This window comes from Poecilia formosa, unplaced genomic scaffold (genome assembly GCF_000485575.1).
Source record: "Poecilia formosa unplaced genomic scaffold, Poecilia_formosa-5.1.2 Scaffold524, whole genome shotgun sequence".
NCBI classification, from domain to species: Eukaryota; Metazoa; Chordata; class Actinopteri; order Cyprinodontiformes; family Poeciliidae; genus Poecilia; species Poecilia formosa.
This window is the reverse complement of record NW_006800463.1, coordinates 115,806-136,563: the sequence shown is the minus strand read 5'-3', so window position 1 is coordinate 136,563 and position 20,758 is coordinate 115,806. Positions and strand designations below refer to the sequence as shown.

At 38.3% G+C, this 20,758-nt stretch overlaps 1 protein-coding gene across 1 annotated transcript in view; it reads left to right on the top strand.

Annotated features, from left to right (window-relative positions):
- LOC103129206 (probable G-protein coupled receptor 158) overlaps positions 1-20,758 on the top strand; it is a 79,020-nt gene that overhangs the window by 27,844 nt on the left and 30,418 nt on the right. The window contains exons 3-5 of the mRNA XM_007540206.2: positions 6,231-6,333; positions 11,118-11,329; positions 14,409-14,477. Of these exons, the coding sequence (XP_007540268.1) occupies positions 6,231-6,333; positions 11,118-11,329; positions 14,409-14,477 (384 nt within the window). The remainder of the gene's footprint in view (positions 1-6,230; positions 6,334-11,117; positions 11,330-14,408; positions 14,478-20,758) is intronic.

Sequence of the window (20,758 nt, the reverse complement as noted above, 5' to 3'; positions counted from 1 at the left end):
GTTTGAAAGTTTGTGATTCTCTTGTGATCTTGTTTACTATGTGTTGTGTTTTTTTTAACCACCATGCAAAGACAAAGGCAAATTCCCACCTGCATTTATAGACAATAGAGATTATTATTATTATTATTATTATTATTATTATTATTATTTGCTTCAGTTTATTCTGAGAGATATTCAAACTTTCTCCACTGCAGTTCCTTGTGAGTACTTGTTGTTCATAGAAACCACCCTACCTTTTCACTGCTACCGCCACAGTAAAATTGGCTGAGGTGAGTTTGGTGGAGTAGATGACAGGTGGTGACATTAGGCTGTCACAGCCAAGGTCAACCTGCAAACAGCCCAGGTAATTTTATGCAGCAGAGATGCAGGGGGATGATTCATCAGGCCGTGTTTCTACAAAGGAAAATATAGCGCCTTCGGTTTAGCAATGATTTGTGTGGTCCTTTTGTAGCTGTTAAGAATAAATAATTCTGTGTTTCCCTTCTATTTCTGTTAACTAGCTGCTAAGCTAAAGGTAAAAGAAATAACATGTTAGGAAACACCCTCAAAGATAATATTACAGGATACTAGGAGAAAGGGAATGCTCTCTTTGGGGTGTAATTTAGGAAGAGGCTGACAAAGGGGATCACAACCCCTTCTTGTGTGCCATTTTGTCTTGTTACCTCTTAAAAGTAGCATGTGAAATGGACTGGCTGTATTTTGGTATTAATAAATTTAATTTTTGAATTCAACTCAGTGACTCAAACCTCAAAACATCAAGAACTCAGCATGGAGAACGGTTAATTCTCCACAGAGCCCAGAGACTTTGTAATATGCAAAAAAGTTTGTCTTCTCTCTTGGAGATTGAGAGATCTTCAGTGGTTGACTGTTTTCTCTTATAAATAATGGAAGCGAACAGGAAAAGTACTTGTTCAGATCTAAGTAAACAGGTCATCATGAAAAGCTCAGCTTTCATTTCTGAGACAGAGTTTCGTTTATAGGGGGGAAAAAAATCATCCTGACTACTTTTATATTGTACAAATATATCAAACATTTTAGCTTTCTCTGAATGCCCTGAACTCTGTCAAACTAAGGGATTGCAGCAAATGTAACCCTAACCATTCTCTGAAAGGAAAATGCTCCTCTCGCCTTGAACCTGCCGTAATCCATCAACCTGAGACGTGTTTAACGACTGTTTCAGGCTGGCCTTGGTGCTGCTTAATTCCTGCCCTTTACAAGTGCCTCTTTGTGGGTTGCTACATGGTTAATTGGGTTTTCTGCTGGAAAGGCGACACTGGAGGAACCACAGTTGAGCCGACAGCGGAGAGCCAAAGGTTGAATTAATCTGAGTCAAAGTGCACGTCTTAAAGTGTGATGTTCGTGCTGTCTGTATTTCATTTGTATTTGTGTTTGGAAAACCAATTTCAGATATCTGTGTTTGTAGCAGGTAGTTTGAGTGCAAGGAAAAAAAGAAAGAAGGACAGAAAGAAAGTGGTAGTGTTTCCTTGGAAGCAATAAAGTCTTAAAATAAACCTCATATATCATTTTTTTGCCCACCCCAGAATCCCTGGGCATATCATATTAATGAGTCCTCTCTTTCTTTGAAGTAAGCGGAAGATGATGTTCATAATAAATTCTGGTGTGCTTCTCTGAGTCGTCCTCAGATACGTTCTCAGTTAGAAAATATGTTTATTTTTGAAGTGATTTTCAGAATAGCACTGAAGACAATCTTTTAGTTTCAGTATCACTTATCAGTCGGAGTCCTGTGCTAGTGTTGCTCCAACAACACTTGCTTTGAAGTCGAAGGAAATTGGAAATTTCACTCAGAGGCTAACATACAGTTTGAATTCAGCTGGATTGCTGAAACTTTGTTGTAAGCTAAAGATGCCATGTGTTTTGCACCCCAGGTTTCTTCTTGTAGCTTTCATTCAGGTCTTTCTCTCAGTTACCTCAAACATTTTGGTGAGATTAAAATCTGCACTATGACTCAGACTTTGTCTTTCTTAATTCTCATCCATCTCTTTTAACTCTTGTCCAGTCCTTGATGAATTTACTGGGTCGCTATCATGTTGCAGGATCCTGTTCTGCTTCAGATTAGATTTTTTTTAGGTGATTTTACATTTTTCCTAAAACACACCCATGTTCAGTAGAATCCTGCTGCAGCAAAGCATCTCCATACCATGCCACTCCCACCTCCGTGCTTCATTCCCAGTCTAAGATTATTTTCCCGTACTGCTTTACGTGGTTTCTGCCAGACACGTCCTCTTCATGCCTAAATAATTCAATTTTAGAATCTAATTTTTAAAGAACATTTTCATGGAATTCCTTTTTTGTTTTACTATTTCTCCAGAAGTATTAAAAATCCAAATATCACAACATATAGACATTTTAGGGTGTCCTTTTTTTTCACAACTGTTTATGACAACAGCACTGTTTGGCAACGTGATACATGACATTTAGTGTGTCTCTCACCGTCACTGAATCCATCCTCACTTTCACCCAGCATGAAGATTTAGCCTTTTAACACCGTTTACCCGCTGACAATGTGAAAATATTACTAATATGCTAATGAGAAGATAAAAACAGTTTCCTCACAAAAAACTACTGGATCATTCTTACATTTCAGACATTTATTGCGTATTGATGTGAAGCTCCAGCTCAATGATATTTTTTAGGGTAACGGCACGACGTGTGACAGTTGCATCATTTCTCGCAAAAATGGAAATAATGGAGGCATCAAAACTCTCATGTCTGCCTTCCCTCTCTCATGCAACAATCAAGCACTGATTTAGTGTCTGTTTATCCTGCCAACTGTTTACTCTCCAGACCAGACATTTACACCCTCTGCAGCACCTCCTTCTCGCTTGCTGCTTCCCAGTTTGGAGATATGAGGCTGTTTGTCAGCTTTGGGGAAAAAACGGAAATGAAAAAAACAAAAAAACAAAAGATCTGTGCAGACGTTCTGCAGGGACCTTCAGCATGCAAAGTTCTTCCTGGGCACAAATCTACCAGTATGCATTTTTCTAAATGGAAGATGAAGGAAGAATACGTCTCTAGAATAACTCAGATATTTGTGTCCTCAGTTAGTGGTAGATATTTACTTCTGTTCTGTTCTGGGACTCAGTGATGTTCTACAGCAGCTTCTCTTGTGGAGACCAGCAGTATGTGACTTTTATTAAAAAAAAAAAAAAAAAGTTTTTTCATATGTATATATATTTGACAATGTAGTATGAGACAGATAACCTGTGAAAAGATCGAGCTCCTCTGCCTTCTCCCTATGGTCTTGCTGTTATCTGAACAAATACACCGCTCTGTCAGAAAACAACCAATCAGAGCAAGGAGGAGGGACTTAATGCTGTCAGTCATGCTACCGCTGGTTTACCACAGCAGGAGTCTGTCGCCAATGCTAAAGCTAGCTAGCATGGCCACCAATGACGATGAATAAACCGATGATAAATTGTCTGTATGCTATTCGCACATTGAGCAGCACATTCACAAGGTTGATAGACAACACTAAGACGCGCCGTCAGGCTCTGATTGGATTGTTTTATTTGCTCATCTTTCCACAGATTACTCGTCTCATATCATAGTGTCACAACAGGGTGACAGTTTTAACAAATATGTCAAAAACATATTTTTGTAAAATGAAATGCACCATTTAAGAACATTCATTGAAAAATGTTTAATGAATTATTCAGTCACAGTGCTTTGTCATGCAGGCCCACTGTTTTTTTCTGTACTGTGTGCGAATGTGTTGGATGTTTGTGGTCCAGATGGTCAGCGAGCTTATGCAGCTCCCCCGGTTGTCGACTCAAGCCGGAATTTTTACTGCTGCACTAAAAATCTGCAAACAACCCCTAATTCCTAATTTAGATATTAATTAGTTTCCCGGTTCCTTGGCAAAGCCCAGTGATTTCCCCTGATGTCGGGCATGTTTGCAAGCGGGGCGTCTGCAGCTTTTGCTCTGCAGAGGAGAGTGTAGAAGATGTAGGAGAATCAATAACATGCCTGAAACAAGCTCATTACTGAGACTAAACACTGCAGTGGGAAAAAAGATCACAATCAGTGTGGAAGGGGCTTTGGTTATTCAGTGTTATGTGTGATATGTGGCGCCCTTTGTTCAAGGTGTATTTTTCACTTCATTGAGAAGAAAGAAAGCTTGCAGCCTGCATTGTATGGGTAGATTTCCACTGTTTTTGCTTTTTTTTGTAACAAAATAATGGATTATGGCATTAAACACATTTTTATATTAGACAAAGCTAAACGGAGAAAATCTAAAAATCTGCTTTTAAACAGTTATTTCATTTGCTAAAGGAAAAACAGTTATCCAAACCAACATTGTCTTTGAGGAAAAAAAAAACAATTGTCTTCATTATTCAATCATAAATCAACTTTAATTAGGCATATGTTTGGTCCAATTTCACATCTGACCTTTGGAAGAGGAATAGGGCCATTGAAAAAAAAAAGAATTGTCACTTCTGATCTCATGAGATTAAATTGAGAATAGTGAGAAAAAAGTTGTTGTTTTTTTTCAGTGACCCTAATTCTTTTCCATACTGATTTGTAGATTTAACAAAAATAAATCTTTCTAAAATCATGAAGCCACCTAAATTATCTTAAAAAGTAACATTTCATGTCCCGATCTAAGAATAGAGCAGAAAAAATATCATTGACTAATATCTTTATTATTGTCTGTTGTTATTGTCATGTGTTAGTCAGAAAAAGGTGCCAAAGTCATTATTAATCCATCCAGACTCACAGAATCACAATGAGACAATTTTCAAACCTTTCTAACACTGAAAGTTGCTGACTTCCTTCTTCCCTCCATTATACGTAGCATCCAGACCCAGGAATGACGTTGTTAGTGAGCGATGACAAAAATAATCCGCACTCTGATATTTCACTGGACTGCCTTCAGATTTAGTCATGGCGTCCATCCACCCTGTAACCGTTACATTAACCTTATGCTCCATCCAGAGTTGCCTTCATTTTCCATCTACATGCTGTAGAGATGATGGGACAGTCATACCGCTACGGACCGACTCTCTCCAGTAATTTTCATGGGGTTAAGGATCGGGCTGTGGTGGATAATCCATGTGTGAAAGTCGCGTCCAAAAAAGCTCCTTGAACAGCTCCTGCACAATTTAAGCTCGATGGCTCCTCGCATTAACGTCTGCAGACATGCCTGTAGATGTCAGCGAAGAAGACGTTCACTGATGGAATTTAATTTTATCCAGGTAGTCAGCTGATGCTTCAGGGTCATAATGTTGCAGAAGACCTGACCAACCCCTGATCACGACCATATTCAATTTGTCATTTTAAATGACAGCCAAAAAAAAAATGCACAAACATCAAACAATACCTGATATGTTGTAAGGCTGCAAATATTTTAATAAGCAATTAATTTATTGATTATTCTGATGATTATCATATAAAAATGATTGTCTAAAATGCAATAACAGTATTCCCTTGGTGATTTTGAACCAAATGAAGGTAAATCTGCCACTTGAGGAGTTTTGGCTGAAACATATTTACAAATGCACCTTAAATGCAAAATATATATGTATTTTTTACAGTTTTGGCTGCTTTGACATGTTGTGTTTTTTTTTCAGCAAATGATCTTTTTTGATTCTGAGATAAACGATCAATCAATTACTAAGTTAGTTAACGATTATTTTAAATAATCAATTCATCACAATTCATGACGATTAGTCCGATTAATCGTTTTAACCCTTGTTTTGTTTAGTTCTGCTACTTATTGCTTTTATGAAGACTTGTTGCTATATACATTTTCTGTATTTAATCTGGACTATAAAGGTGTATGTGGATGTTCCTCCATTGTGGAAAAGCACATTAAAGAAGACGCCGATCTTTAAATCAGAAACACTTTGACGCTGAGTGGATCCTTTCTTCTCTCTCCAGCAGCATATAGAGGACTGGCTCAGCCAGTGAGGTAAATAGCTTGTTTCTCACATCCAAACTTGCTCAAGGCCAAGACGAGAGCACACAGTCATCCAAACAGCAGACATGCAGCAGACAAACGTTCTGCTGGAGGCTGCTGCACAGAGGCAGCACTGCTGCATAAAGAGCACGGATTTCCAACCTTCTTATCAGAACGCCAGATCAGTAACCATCGCCCCAGACTCACCCTCATCCCTGCTCCCTCCTGCGACACGCTTTCTCATGATCTCCAAAGACAGCCGTGCTCATTTTGATCCGCTGTGTTTCTCTCTCTGTCTTTGTTCTTGCAGTGCACTCCCGTTGGCGGCCACGGATTTGTGCTGGACAAGTACAAGTGCCAGTGCAGGAAAGGATTTTACCATCCGAGCCGAGTGGCGCTCAATGGCTTTAAAAGTAGGTTACAAATCTCATTGTATTATAAAAATAAAGAATAATAATAATAATAATAATTAAAAAGAACCTGCATTGTGCAATTTGCTGCCAGATCAAAAGACTGATTGTAACTCACAGAATAGAAACACAACCCTCCTTTATAGCTGACAGGTATACCCTTTATCTGATGTTCTTTTCAAAGCTTAAAGTGTGTGCTTGGCTTCTACAGCTGGGAAACTTCAAAGTCCTAAAAGGATTGTGACTTTGCTTACTGTGGTATTGTATGACGAGTTGGTCTGGACTCTCAAAGGGGAAAAAGTGACATTTAACTCAAACCTTGTCCACCATATTCCCTGTTACAACCACAACCTTCATGTCCTTAATTTTCAGTACAATGATTGTTGACTCTATTTTGTGGCACTGAATTTTATATATATATTTATATACCAAATGTTTAATTTGATTTTTATTTATTTAATAAAATAGAAAACCTAATATCCTTTTACTCCCACTTGACAGTCATGAGTTATTTGTGATCTACAGAATACGATTCCATAGAAAATCTTAAAACTTTGTTGGTTTTAATGTGACTAAATGTGGAAAAAATCTATCTCATTGGGTTAAATTATTGCAAATGTTTAAATAGAAATTTACTTGTGGATTTTCCCTTTAGTAGCAAAAATGTTCACATTGGCAAGGCGACTTTGTGACCCGCTACAGCACAAATGGGCAGTCAGGTGTATAAAACAAACACAAGTAAAACCAGATATTTACACACACCCTTACACAGTGTTTTGTTTTCTCTCAATATCCAATATTAAATTAACCTTTTCCTGTTTGAGGTTAAATTACCACTATTTGCTAAATATTACGATGCTCAGAAATTTTCTGGCTCAACATTTTATCACTTCTGCTTTAGAAAGTAGTCAAATGTAGTAATTTTCTTTTTCATTATTATTATTTCTAATTCCTCAGAACACCAAGATAACATAGTAAGTTTATGATAGGTTAATTTGCAACATTTGAATTAAACTGAGGCTTCGCGTAGTGTTAAGGCAACGCCTCAAAAGCAGCTTTTCCACTATAAATGTGCACAAAACTTTAATATTCCTCTGAATATAAAAAACAAAGTACGCACACTTTTGCATTTGTTAAAAAAACGCAATTGGAATCACACGTAAATAAGTTTGTTCACACCATAAGTAATTAAAAAACACGTTATCATGATCCTCCTACCACTTCCTGTCATCTTTCCGTCAGTGGCAACGTTTGGCTGTTGATCATGTGACTGTGTGATGCAAAAATATTGTTTCCATTGCAATTTTTTATATAATTATAATAGTTTATTATAATGACTCTTGATGAGGCAAGTAGTCAAGAGACTCTGTTTTGGAAGACAGTCATTTCCCAAACCCCCATGCAGACCATCTCTTGGTCACAGCTGATTGCAATGTTGATTTTCCTGCCTGAAACCTGAGTTTTATTCTTTGCAAAAGAAAAAAAGTAGATCAAAGTGGGAACAGGTTTTATGTTGTTCCCTGGCAACAAGCTGAAAGAAATGCAGGGTGCCTATGGATAACCTTCCCTCGGTCTTTCTTTGCAATGTCCTGAAAGTTAGAGTTCATTTAAAGGGATAGATCAACTTATTTTAGCTTTACATCATGTAATGTTGTAATGTTATTCCCTCATCAAAAACATACCTGGAGTCTTGCCTTGATTCTTTCATGCATGTTTTAGAAAACCTTTAATGTCCATGGCAACCATTCAGCTGTGCAAAACGTGTGTGTGGACCTAGCTCCACCTACAAGGACGGAGCTCCTCCTCTGAGGTTCGGCTTCAGGTAGTAGAGGAGCCATGTTGAGACGACTTCCTGGAGGCGGAGTTTCAGGACGAGCAGGAGTCTCTTAAAGAGACAGAGGCTCAATTCAATTTCAAGGCGGTAAATTAAAAAGTCAAATTTCTTTTGAGCCATATTTGATATATATAGCATTTTTATAACAACTGAAGGTAACATAGTTACCTGGTTGTGCTATAAAATGCCACTATGTGGCTGGAAAACACACAATGCAGCCCTTTTAAAACATTGCTGATTAAAGCTGAGCTCAGCAGATCTTTAGATTCACAACAATAATGATGTTTTTGACATAATTCAGCTTCTTCACTGACTTCTGTCTTAAATTTTCCAGAACATCTTATCATGGAGACATAACTCAGTCAGTTTTATCTTGTTTTTTTTTTTTTAGCAGTTAGACATTCAGTTGAGGACAGAGCTGCTTGGTGCTTTTCTCTCAAGTCTTGTTTGCTCTTCTTTAATGACTTTCTCTTGTATTTTCTGGTCTCCTTGAGTCCCTTGTGAGTTCTTTTCCTTCCTTATTGTGCTTTTCGTTTAGACATTGCCTCGACGCTGGTTTTAAATTATTTCCTGTCATCGCATTGGTCCCCGTGTCTGTATTTCATACATCATCCTGCCATTTGTCAGCTTGGCTGTTCATCACCTCTGTCACTGCACGCATATGAGGTCTCACTGTTTCTTAAACATTTATCAGGTAGCTTTTGGATTTTCTCTTTGATTTTTCCCCCTTGTTTCGATTCACTCTAAAGCACTCACTGCTAGCATAATTGGAAAGTGACAAAATGTCAGGACCCATTTACCAGCAGAAGGCTGGTAAATGATAGCAGAAGGCAAAACTTTTCCATTTCTTTTAGCTTTTTACCAATGCACTCCTGCAGAAGAACCACAGTTTTATATTCCCAGGAGTCTGAAGCTCCAGTCCTTAAGACTGGAGAGAGACGCAACTTTAAGAGTGTCTCTCCTTCAACACATCTGTCAAATAATTAGGTCATTAGCGGGACTCTGGAGAACTTGACAGATGGCTAGGTAATTTAGCCATCTGATTCAGGTGAGTTAGACCCAGGAACACATCTCAAAGTTGCAGGGCAGCTGACCTTAAGGGCTGATATGTGAACAGATGTTTGCTGCTGGTATTGCTAGCATGCTCAACAGGATTACTGCACCAAAGCTACGTTCACAAAGCAGGTCATGATGCTGTTCCTGAGTACGGGTGGCAACAGAAGTGAGTCAGTGACAAAAATGAATGTTTTTGCCCAACCGGCGATAAATTTGTACTTGCCCATAATAGACGCAGAAAAGCTAGCTAGCAAGGGTTATTAACTGAGAGTTAGTGGCAGCCTCAACTTCCTCAAGTCAGAACACAATGAACAGGTCTGAACAGACTCAAACTTTAGCCTGACAGATATAAACAACTTAAATAAGATTAAATAGTCCTGCCTCGACAAAATTTAAGAGCTGTCATTAAGTATTTAAGGCTTACATTTTTTTCCTAAATTGAAGTCATTTTAAGGGATTCATTTTAGATATATAAAATTAAGACGTTTTAAGGATTTGCAGACTTTTTGTAAAGAAAGTCCAGAACTATAAAATGTCCAAACATCTGCAAATCCTGAGACCAACCTGAATTCTCGTCAATCCCTTCATGAACTGTATTTATTGATTTCAACAAAACCTCCATACAACTATTCAACAATCTGAATCATATTCTCTGGCCAAGATATGCTTTATATTGTTCACACTGTAGTGGGATTAGGACTTTAACAAAGGTCGATTATAGTTCTTTTCTGAACTAAAAGTTGCTTTCAGTCCCAATATTGGGGGAAGTTAGCCCCAGACACTTTTGTCTTTTATATTTTCACACAAACACCTGTGCCTTTAGATGTCAAATACTGAGGTCAGAATGTAAACAGGATAGGGTGCTAACATTTTCTGGCTATATTCAGGACTATTTCCATTCCCAGTGCACATTTTCCAAATATACCTCTACTATTTACACAACTGCTTTCTTATTCTTCCATTGATTAAATATCGCCTGAAATGTTTCACTGTTTTTCTGGGCTAGACTTAAATTATTTTCATTGGCAGAAAAGCCTTTTTGTGCAAAAAAATTAAAAACTAAAGTATAGATAGGGCAGCTTTCTATATCTGATATTCGCATACAGATCGCAGCTGGCTGGCACAAATTAAACTCTCTGGAAAGACGAGGGTTAGAGATAAACAATCTCATTGATTTGCAGCAAAAACAGTGCCAATTTTTCATTATGATTACCTTCTGCCCTCTCCTTTACGAAAGTCTTAGACTTAGTCGCGCTCTCTGCAAAAATCAAATCACTTTGTTAAAATTAATACATTGCAATAAAAAATAAAAAAACTGAACCAATGGTATTGATTATGTCTGGATGTTTAACACATTCTTGTGGAACAATTCTCCGCCAGAGTTACAGTGGGACTTCTTGGATCAGGATCAGTTTTATAAATGTTTTTTCAGCATCTTTAAATGTTCTTTATTAAATCTACGGGTTCTAAATACTCACCGATGATGATGTTAAATGCAACACTATTCTCTGCAGGTAGAGCTAATTAACAAATCAAAAAATGACAGGTGCTGGTTTGAGAAAGCTTATTAAAAGCAGCGGGATGACGAGGACAGTTTCATCGTGTTTTATCCTCTTTTCATTCATTGTTACCTTGTCTGCTTAATTAAAAACGGAGCTCTTTTAATCATCGCCCGGGGCTCTAGGATTCATTGGGCTAATGATTTTTAATCTCCTAAACTGATAAACCGAGCAGTTTGAAGAAGTCACAGTGGAATGAGAATAAACGAACTAATAATCCTTGAAAATCCTACTGTATATTAGCCGTGAGACGTGGTAGAATACGAACCTCGTTAGCATGTGTGAAGCAAAGCTGTCGAGATTTAAAGGAAATGATCAACGTGTCCTCCCTCCCTCAGACCGGGAGCACAGCTCCTACAGAGACGAGACGTCTGACATGTCCAACAAGTGTCTGCCGTGCAGAGAGGGCTGCAAGTACTGCCAAGACGACACCCCCTGCCTGGTGCAGGAGGACGGCGGACTGCGGCTCGCCGTGGCCTCCTTCCAGGGCCTGTGCATGATGCTGGACCTGGCAAGCATGTTGGTGGTTTACCACTTCAGGAGGAACAAGGTGAGTGGGACAGCGGGGCGTCAGGGGGGGGGAAACGCTGGAAGTTCACTTTGATTCATAATGCAACTCTTTTGGGCTGTGAATGGTGACATTGGAAAGTGCTTTGGAGTCCTCAGACTTGATAAACGCTATACAAGTGGAGGCCATTTACACTTTCACTTGCTCCACTTGTTTCAGATGTTGCTTTGGGTTATTTAGCTAAACTTAGATGCAGTCAAAGATCAGACTTTGGGTTTATAACTAGAGGCTCCATGATCAAACTTTGATCTGCCAGTTATGATTAAAGTAAATTCGGATTTGTTTGTTTCCTAGCCTTCCTGTGTTGAGTTGCATTAATTATTTATATTAGGAGCAGACGAATATCAAGAGCAATCATAGACAATAGAATTAAGAGTTCACATTTCAAATTATTTTTACAATCTTATCTTAGTGATTGGCACGATTTGCATTAGCCTGGTAAAAAACAGAGGCCTTGTTCTATGTTCTGCTTTATCTAGAGTGTCTGGACTTTAGGCTACTAAGAAATGAATGCTTGCTGCAGACGTGGATTCTGTTGAGGTTTTAAAGTTTACCAAATCACTAAGGTTTGTCTGTGATGTGCCAGTTGGACTTTATGAAGCTCAGTGGAAATGGCCTACGCCAATCCAAATGAGGCGGCTGTTAATGTCGATTCAAATTTTGGAGGCGTGGCCAACATGGACTAAACAACTTTGTTCACTTCCTCCGCTACGAAATCGACATCATCGTTCACAACTTCTTTGTCTTATTGCTGATTCTTTGAAATTCTACCTGAACAATCACAGTTAATGGGAGAAAGTCTAGATGGAGCAATGAAGGGAGATGAGAATTGAGTAATATTGCTTAGGAAGGCAATGGCCAGGCTAAGTTAGCTAGCATTACATAAATAGTACTCTTTGTGTTTGTGTTCATTCTGCAAAATGTAGACCACTGCAGTGGTCCAAATATTTTGTCACATGGGTCAAATTGAAAAGTATCAGAGGAAAAAAAATAAAAATAAAAAAAACATATTTTTTTTCACCTTCTCACCAGTATTTAATTGAAACAAAGTTGTCTGATTTAGGCAGACAACTCACCTGTAAATCCTTATAGATAAGCGCTATGAAGGGTCTTTTAGGGTTTCTCCCCTTTTTTAAGGAAAGCAGACAGATTCCTAATTTTGGGGCGTTGAATGTGTTCTATTTTGCTTGTTTAGAAAAAAATCATTAAGCTAATTTCTGCAAAAATAACTGCATATGGATCACTCTTGTTTTTAGCCAGGTTTAATAAATAGGTCTGTTTCTCAATCATTGTATTGAGAAGCAATACTGGATATTTGTGGCCCTATTTACAATGAAAGTAAAATGAAAAAAAGACAAAGACTTTTTTTTCAGCATTTGAAATTTTCTGTGACAATCTCGCCCGAGAAAATAGCAAAAACTATCCATCTGTATTTGTTGGGGGACAAATATGTGTCTTCATTGAATGAAAATTGTTCCAGGGACTACAAACAGCCACCCAGCTGCACTTTGGACTCTCTAAAATATAGATCCTTACATTACCACAGACATTTCCAAACAATTCTGAATCTAAAATGTATCATGACAGACAGAGATCGAGAGCTTAAAAGGAACAAAATGTATATAAAAAAGAGCAACTTTTGCTGCACGCCATTCAGCCTTGCTGTTATCTGTTGAAAGTCTTGCTTTCTCTCACAGCCTGAAGAAACAGCAAACTAGAAAATACCATTTCCTTTTTAGTGGTTTCATGTAACGCTGTGCATCCTGTGACATGACTTTAAACATTTTACCGTTTAGTCACTTCTTTCTCCTTGGTGCAGTCGGCTGGTCAGTCACGCTGAAAATCAGTCACTTGCAGTCACTGATTTCTCTGTGCACCTCTTCCTGCCTCTACTCATAACTTCTTATTTTTCAAGCAAACAGAGGCTAATCAGAACAAATGCTATGGCTCATCTCAACACTTATTTCTACATCAGAAATCTACATCAGAATTTTTTTTTCTTTTTTTAAAAAGAGTTGTGATTTAAAGTTTCCAAATCTGCTCTCATTCTGCAGTTCATCAACCTCCCACTCTCCTAAGTGCCAAAAACCATTAAGGCCAATCAAAAATGACTAATTGCAGATCAAATCTAGACACAGAGGTGTGCAGCAAATAGCAATGAATGTAGTTTAAGACAAATATACAATTAGCCAAGTGTGTTTAGTGCTTTATCCTTAGCCTAAAGAACAAAGGGTCTTTATCAAGTACTTTTAATATTATTCTAATCCACAAATATTTAACATCCACTGCACATAAGGCCTTGTTTCAAGTTGTTGCATAAGATGCTCTTTGGCAGCAGAAATGAATTAAACACAAGATCCTCCCAGTGTAGCTCGACTCCAACCAGCCTTCAGGCGAATATGAGCTGGAACTTTTATAAGTGAGCTAATTATAGATCATCTGTGTTATTCCCTCAGAATCTCCCAGCTTCCTTTCAATTTACCACAAAAGAAAAAAAAAAAAAAAACGTCCCTGGGGGCTTTTAGAATCACACAGCAGCAAAGTCCTCAGTGAGTTTTATATGGATAATTAAATGCAACCCAGAAAAATTCATTTCCCCCCTCCACCCTCCCCCGTGGTGCTTCAAGATAATACAAGACGTTAAATAAATATATATTCTGAAACCCTCCTTATTCTGTTGTTTGCTTTGAAACAGGCAATTATTTTGTTTGTTTTTTGTATTTTTTTTTTATTTTTTATTTTTTTTGCTTTTGCCTGGAAAGAAACTGAAATGCAAATCGGTACTCATTACGGCTGAATCGGAGAGTTTGGTTTTAGACAGCACAGTTTAAGAATTAAGTTGCTGAATGTGAAACAAACACTGAAGCCCATACACGAGGTTAAATATGAAAATGTTTTTAAAAATCCTTTGTTTTTCTGCAAAAACAAAACAGCCAGATTAGAGGCTCTGCAAACAGGATTAGTCTCTTGCGACTTCTCATGCTGCAGAGTACTCAAACGTTCGCTGTCTCCCGTCATGTACTAACTAATGAAGGTTCTTTTTGTTCTTCCTTTACAACAGAGCATCCGTACTTCTGGTCTCATCCTGCTGGAAGCCATCTTGTTTGGGGCGTTACTGCTGTACTTTCCGGTAAGTCTCTGGTTTGATCTTAATGGGACCCGACCTTGCAGAAGTATCCAAACCCTTTGAATCTGGGAATATTTGTGCACATTAGAAGAACAAACTTAATGTAATTAGAGTTTATATTATGAACCAAAACAAAAGTATGCCTAATTCTAAAGTGCAAGAAATATCATAAATTGTTTTGAATACATTTTACTGATGAAAATTCAAACTCTGTAGCTTGCATCCCCTTAGTATTCCTAAATAAAATCCAGTGCAGTCTATTGAACAAACAGCAGCATGAAGAGAAAATAGGTTTTGGAAGCAGGATTAATTTATAAATTAATATCACAAGCTCTTAACACCCAAAAATAGAACTGTTTGAACATAGCACCACCAAAAACTTAAAAGTTGTGGTTATGCATTTACTAACAGATCACGTCCAGATTTAGTCAGAGAATCAGCAATGTCCTTGGTAACTCTACATATGCTACAAAGATCAAAAGCTCAGGTGAAGAAATCTGTAAACTGGGCCAGATTTAGTCATGGATTTAACAAATTTGACCTTTCTGAAAGCAACGTAAGTAGAAAGTCATTGTTCAAAGAAATCCTGTTTGCCTCAGTTCATGTAAAGGACACAGGAAACACAGGATGGTGCCTTTATGTGTCTCTGAACATTCAGAGTCACATAGAGACAGTTATAAAGTCAGTTTTCTATCTCCTGAGGAACATTTCCAGGATTAAAGGACTAATGTTGCAGCAAGATCTAGAGAAACTTATCCATGAGATTATCTTTAGTCTTATTGATTACTGCAACAGTGTCCTCACAGGTCTGCTGAAAAAAAAACCCCCAGCCTGACAGCTGCAGCTGAACCATAACACTGCTGCTCACTAAAACCAGGAAGATAGAGCACATCACACCAGTCAAAGCAAAAATGCCAGTGCAGGGTTTCCCCCAGAAAACTTGCTAAGCCCGGTGGTCGGGGCGTCGAGGCGGTCCACCGTGTTTTGTATTAAAAGATGTTAAGTTGACAGGAAATGTAAAAGTATTACTGTGTAATTATATGTTACGGGAAAAGATCTCCAGTGAAATGCTATTTAAATTCACAGTTAGTCTAAAAACAATAAATTTGCACTTCTGTTTAATCCAAATTAAGTCAGCGGCTCCATCAGGCCCCCAAGGGCTTCAAGGGCCCCATAAATGCTAATATTTTAAAACAGACCAAAGATACATAAATGTAACACTTGTTTATTGAGATGATAAATGCTGTTAAATTTTATTCAATTGTTTAGGCATACATAAATTAAATGACTTTAAATTGTTTAACATTTAAATGCAAGATTTTAAGGAGCTGGCAAGTTTACTTTGTAAAACTTCAACGAACAATATTCATAGTTAGATTGTTTTGTTACCATAGCAACAATCTGATGCTGTGAGTTTAATCTTTGAATTTACAAATATAAATTAGTAAACTGTGATGATAACTTATTGCTTTTTAGGCTGACCAATTAAACTACTCCCTTCTCCCATATTTCACTAAATCTAACACAGAAGCTGTTAGAGGTGCTGATGTTTTTTAGCAACAAAAGGGGTCCCTAAGTCAGATTCTGCTCCAGGCCTCATACAGCCTTGGACCGGCTCTGCATGATGAGGTAATCCCTTGCACTACGCAGAGATGCGCAACAAACGGGAGATTGAATTCAATGCTGCTAATGTGGCTTTAGTAGCGCTGTTCCATTTCGTGTCTGTTGAGTTTTTAATAAGCGTCACAGAAACTATTCTGGTTGGTCGAGTTTATGGGATGAGTTTCTCAGATCTCCGTGCGGCTGTGAGTATTAACTCTAAGTAGACAACGCATTTGATATGGTTTGATGCATTGTGTAACCGAAAAATAATAATAAAAATAATAATAAAATGACATAAAATCTGCGTGATGCGTGACTCTGAGGAGAGCATTAAAGCTTCTCACCGGGCTGAACCTGCATGATGAGGTTATCCACAAACGCTCCGGCCAACCGGGACCACAGATATAAACTTTACAGGGAAGACAGACACAGAGCCACACGCTGGGCAGCGTGTTGAGATGTAAACGCTGCATATAATTGTTCGTTCACAAAGATAAATCATTTTCACCACTCCACAACGCACCTCTGAATTCGCTACAAGTTATTCCTGTGGTTCACATTTAGCTGCACAACCAGAGCTAACGCGACGGGTTTTAAACTCTTACCTAGAGTTCTCCAAAGGATCATAATTCCTCACAGTAGGATGAGGTAAATATCCATACAGGTCAGCCTGAGTCCAGTTTGAGTGAGAGATAAACAGTCGCTTGCAGCCTGGCTTTTAAAAAAAAAACAACAACTTTTTTTAAATTTCATTTTCCTAGAAATGTAAACAAGCAAGACTTAGTCTGGCGGCGGGGCTAGTAAAGCATGGCGGGCCACCAGGCTTATAATACACTAGGGGAAACCCTGCAGTGCAACTTCATGTTTTAAAAGATAAGTTGAGCAGGTTTTACTTTGTTTTTGACCTGGAACTGGTCAGTCAGATCAGATCAACTTTACGACTAACCCTGGAAGTAATTAAGTTTGTCAGAGGTATCACATCCATTGCTGCTGATATGGATGACTCTGTAATCATAAAATACCTCACAGACTGCTGCCTGACTGCATCAATTTCTTCAAAGTACAGACAAACAACTAAGTAGGCCGAGGAGCCAGCGTACAGCACGGAAAGTACAAGAACAGCACAGTGTGGATGTAACCAGCTGAATCAGAAGCACCACCCACAGAATCACTCATCAGATCGCTTACATGTGGCATGAAGTAGCAACAGATACGGAGCGTTGCTGTGATGATTCGTCTGTGATTTTAGATTTGGTTGACATGTCACTAGGCCGCCTTTCAACTTTCACTAAAGCTATTGTGTTCTTCACTTGACAATCTAGTGAATGCTGAACTGATAAGCCAAGTTGGAATCTGACACAGTTTGAGATGTGGGACAAGCTGACTCATGTCACATGCTAGCTAATACAGTTCTTAAATGACTTGTTTGTGTGTTTTTGTTAGGTTTGTGTGGGAGACGAGTGGGAGGATATGGCAGAATGTTGCTGCTGACTTCATTGTTACTTTGTCTTCTGTGTTGTTTTTCTTCATTTCTGTTTTGTTTCATGTGATGCTACAAAGTACTTCGGGTCCTACAGAACTTTTGGTGTTTGTGCACTGATCCACTTTTTTTCACTTCCGATACCGATACAGGTATCTCAGGGTTAGTATGGGCCGATACCGATCCAACAGAAAAACAGTGCTGAATTGACTTAAAACATTTCTTTTTTAAAACACAGACATAATGTACTGTATTACAAATGTATTTAATAACTCTGCACCAGTACAGCAAATTTAAATACACAAATAACTTAACAAGCTTGGCCAAACATGTAAGAACATGATTTGTTTAGTCAGTGCGATTAGGAGTTAAACAAATGAGAAAGAAACTGACAAAGACGATAGGTTGACTGTCTTGGTCAAATGTGTAAAAATAATCTGCAGCAAACCATCTTTCAAAAGGTTGAGAAAGTGCAATAGATAGATCTGCCCTTATGGATCGGGCACAATGTCACCAATACCCGATGTAGAATATTTTGAATTATTAGGGCCAATGCTGATATTGATATCAGATCGTTTCATCTGTATCCTGAGTCTCATACTTGAGAAACACTAATGTATAAACTATATCTTCAGTTTCTATGTGACTTTAACTAAACAAACCTTCAGTATCATCCTTTCTCTAGCATGAGCATTGCAACTTATGCCACACATACAGTGCAGCTCATAAGCTCCACTGCTACGTAAAAGAGACCTGATCTGATTCTAATCTATGCAGACTCTCTGTCTGCATTGATGAAGATGTGTTCATTGAACAATAGGAGTCCTGGTCTCTCATAATGTGTGTGCAGAGGATTAAAGAGTTGCCGATCATTAAGTTTGGGGAAAAACAGAAATTTTGACCCCCATGGCAAAAAGTTCTTGCATAGTTGTATGTTGTACAACACACCCTATAGCGAAATACACATCAGTATATTTTATTATTCTAAGAAGTTCATACATTTTGTAGATGTAAAATAATTTAGCAAGATTTCTTCTGATTGCCGAGATCAAAATGATCAAGTCAGCCTTACTATTTAATGGAAGACGTTAATTTTAGTCAAGATCATCTGCCTGGTTATGCAGGTTTGTGGATGGTGATGGTAGCATCCACATACTAACCATATATTAGTAAAATTGTTCAATGGCAAAGAAGATAATAAATCAGTAATTACCAGTATTGTCATAAACTGCTTCATTATAGATGACAAATAACAATAGGTTTGTTTTATACATGCTTGTACTGTGATGAGAGCTCATTGTGGGGAAAACCAAATATGGAGTTTTTGCTTCATACTATTGCATAACCATCGCTGATCCAAACTGACACTCTGGGCATTTGAACAAAAGACAATCCCCTATGGAGCTGAGAAAGACAAAAACATGGAAATGGGTTTATATTTAACACAAAAATCTGCTGGAAGATAAGCATCATGTTGCACAGTCGTTTAAAAAAGCCTAACTTGTGTAGCTAGCGATAAAGAGAAAGGACTGTGGGGTGCTGACCTCAGGTGGGACACGGCCAATAAAACCAAGTGTGTCGCCATTGATCATGAAAAACTCATTCAAAGTCCAGTGTGTTAGAAAAGTTTTCATGGCCTTAAAAACGTTTCAGATTCTCGTATGTAACAACAGCAAATGTAACTTATTTTATTCAGTTTTTATGGGACTAAATAAAAAAAGGAAAAGGAAAATTTTTATTGTATGTGTGCAAACATATAACGCGCAGGAGAACAGCAATGTTGGAGTATTGACTCAAGAAAGACAGTCACAAAGAGAAATGGTGTATGAAAACAGAATAAAATTAATAGTCCATAAATACTGCATAAAACAATGAAAAACTAAAATGAAGACAATGTACCGCATAGTTGTGAAGTAGAAAGGAAATTGTGTACAATAAGAATCTGAAAAGTCTCACACATCTACAACTTTTCTCTTCTTCTTTGGAAAATATCTCAAACTCAGTTGGATTGGACAGAGAGCGTCTGGGATCGTCGTTGCTGAAGTCTCGGCAGAGATAGTTAGATTTGAGTGTGAACTTTGACTTGGTCATTCTGTTTAGCTTCATCCAGTCCACATCACTTTGGTTGATCTATCGCATACAATAGATATACAATACAACAATTGATATTTTTGGTTGCTCTGAGACTTATTCAATAGGTCCTGCCTTCTTGAGCTGCGGCCCACTGTCCATGTGCCCAATGTCTGTCTGGACAATAACAAAGAGCAGGACAGCTTAGCTATGAGTGTTCCTCACTTAGCCAGGCTTTGTGGTGGGTGGGTGCCATTGTGCTATGTGTGTGTGCGTGTGTGTGTGTATTTACCATTGTGCCCACAGAGCACCTGCTGTGCTGAATCAGAAACTCATCTTTAGAAGGGAAACAGATGGAGGAAACCTGCATGTCGTGTTAACAGGGAGGGAATTCACTCTCCTTATCAGAGAGCTCTCCTGTCCGCCAACAGAAAGCTTATTGGCTGGATCTCAGCCATTTGAAGGAAAAAATGGTAAATCCTTTGAGAAAAGAGCTTCATGATATTGGTTTTGTTCTTTTGAAAAAAGTTACAGTCCCGGTTTTTATGTGTTTCATAGTAGAGTTTAGATTTATGGTCCGAGCCCGACCCGAATCCGTCAAAAATTATTTGCTCGAAGGCCGGTTGGTGTTGGGCTTTTGTGTCGTATAGGCCTGCAATACATTCAGCAGAGGGAAACCCAAACGAGAAAACACAATATAAAGTTGTGTTAATCTAATCATTATAGTCTAAGTATAGACATTATAGTCTAAGTATAGTTTAACCAAAGAAACATAAAGTGGGTAGACTGCAACAAGCTCAGTGAACTGCATGCACACATGATTATGAGAAATTCTTGAATCTCCCATGGCAACCATTAAGCTGTACAAAACACATGGAGGGATCTGGCACCGCCTCCATGGATGAAGCTCCTCCTCAGGGCTAAGTTTTCAAGCTATCAAGTTTCTGCCTCGCAGAGCCCATTTCCCCCACGACTTCCCCACTCAGCTCCTTCAAACTAGTCATCAGTAATTAGCAAATATCTGGTGGAACTGCACATCTACTTAGCTCATTGTACAACCTCCTTCTCAGTGCAATGCTGGTAAAAATGTTGATGTGTTAACTTCCTGAAGGTGGAGTTTCAGAAAGAGCAA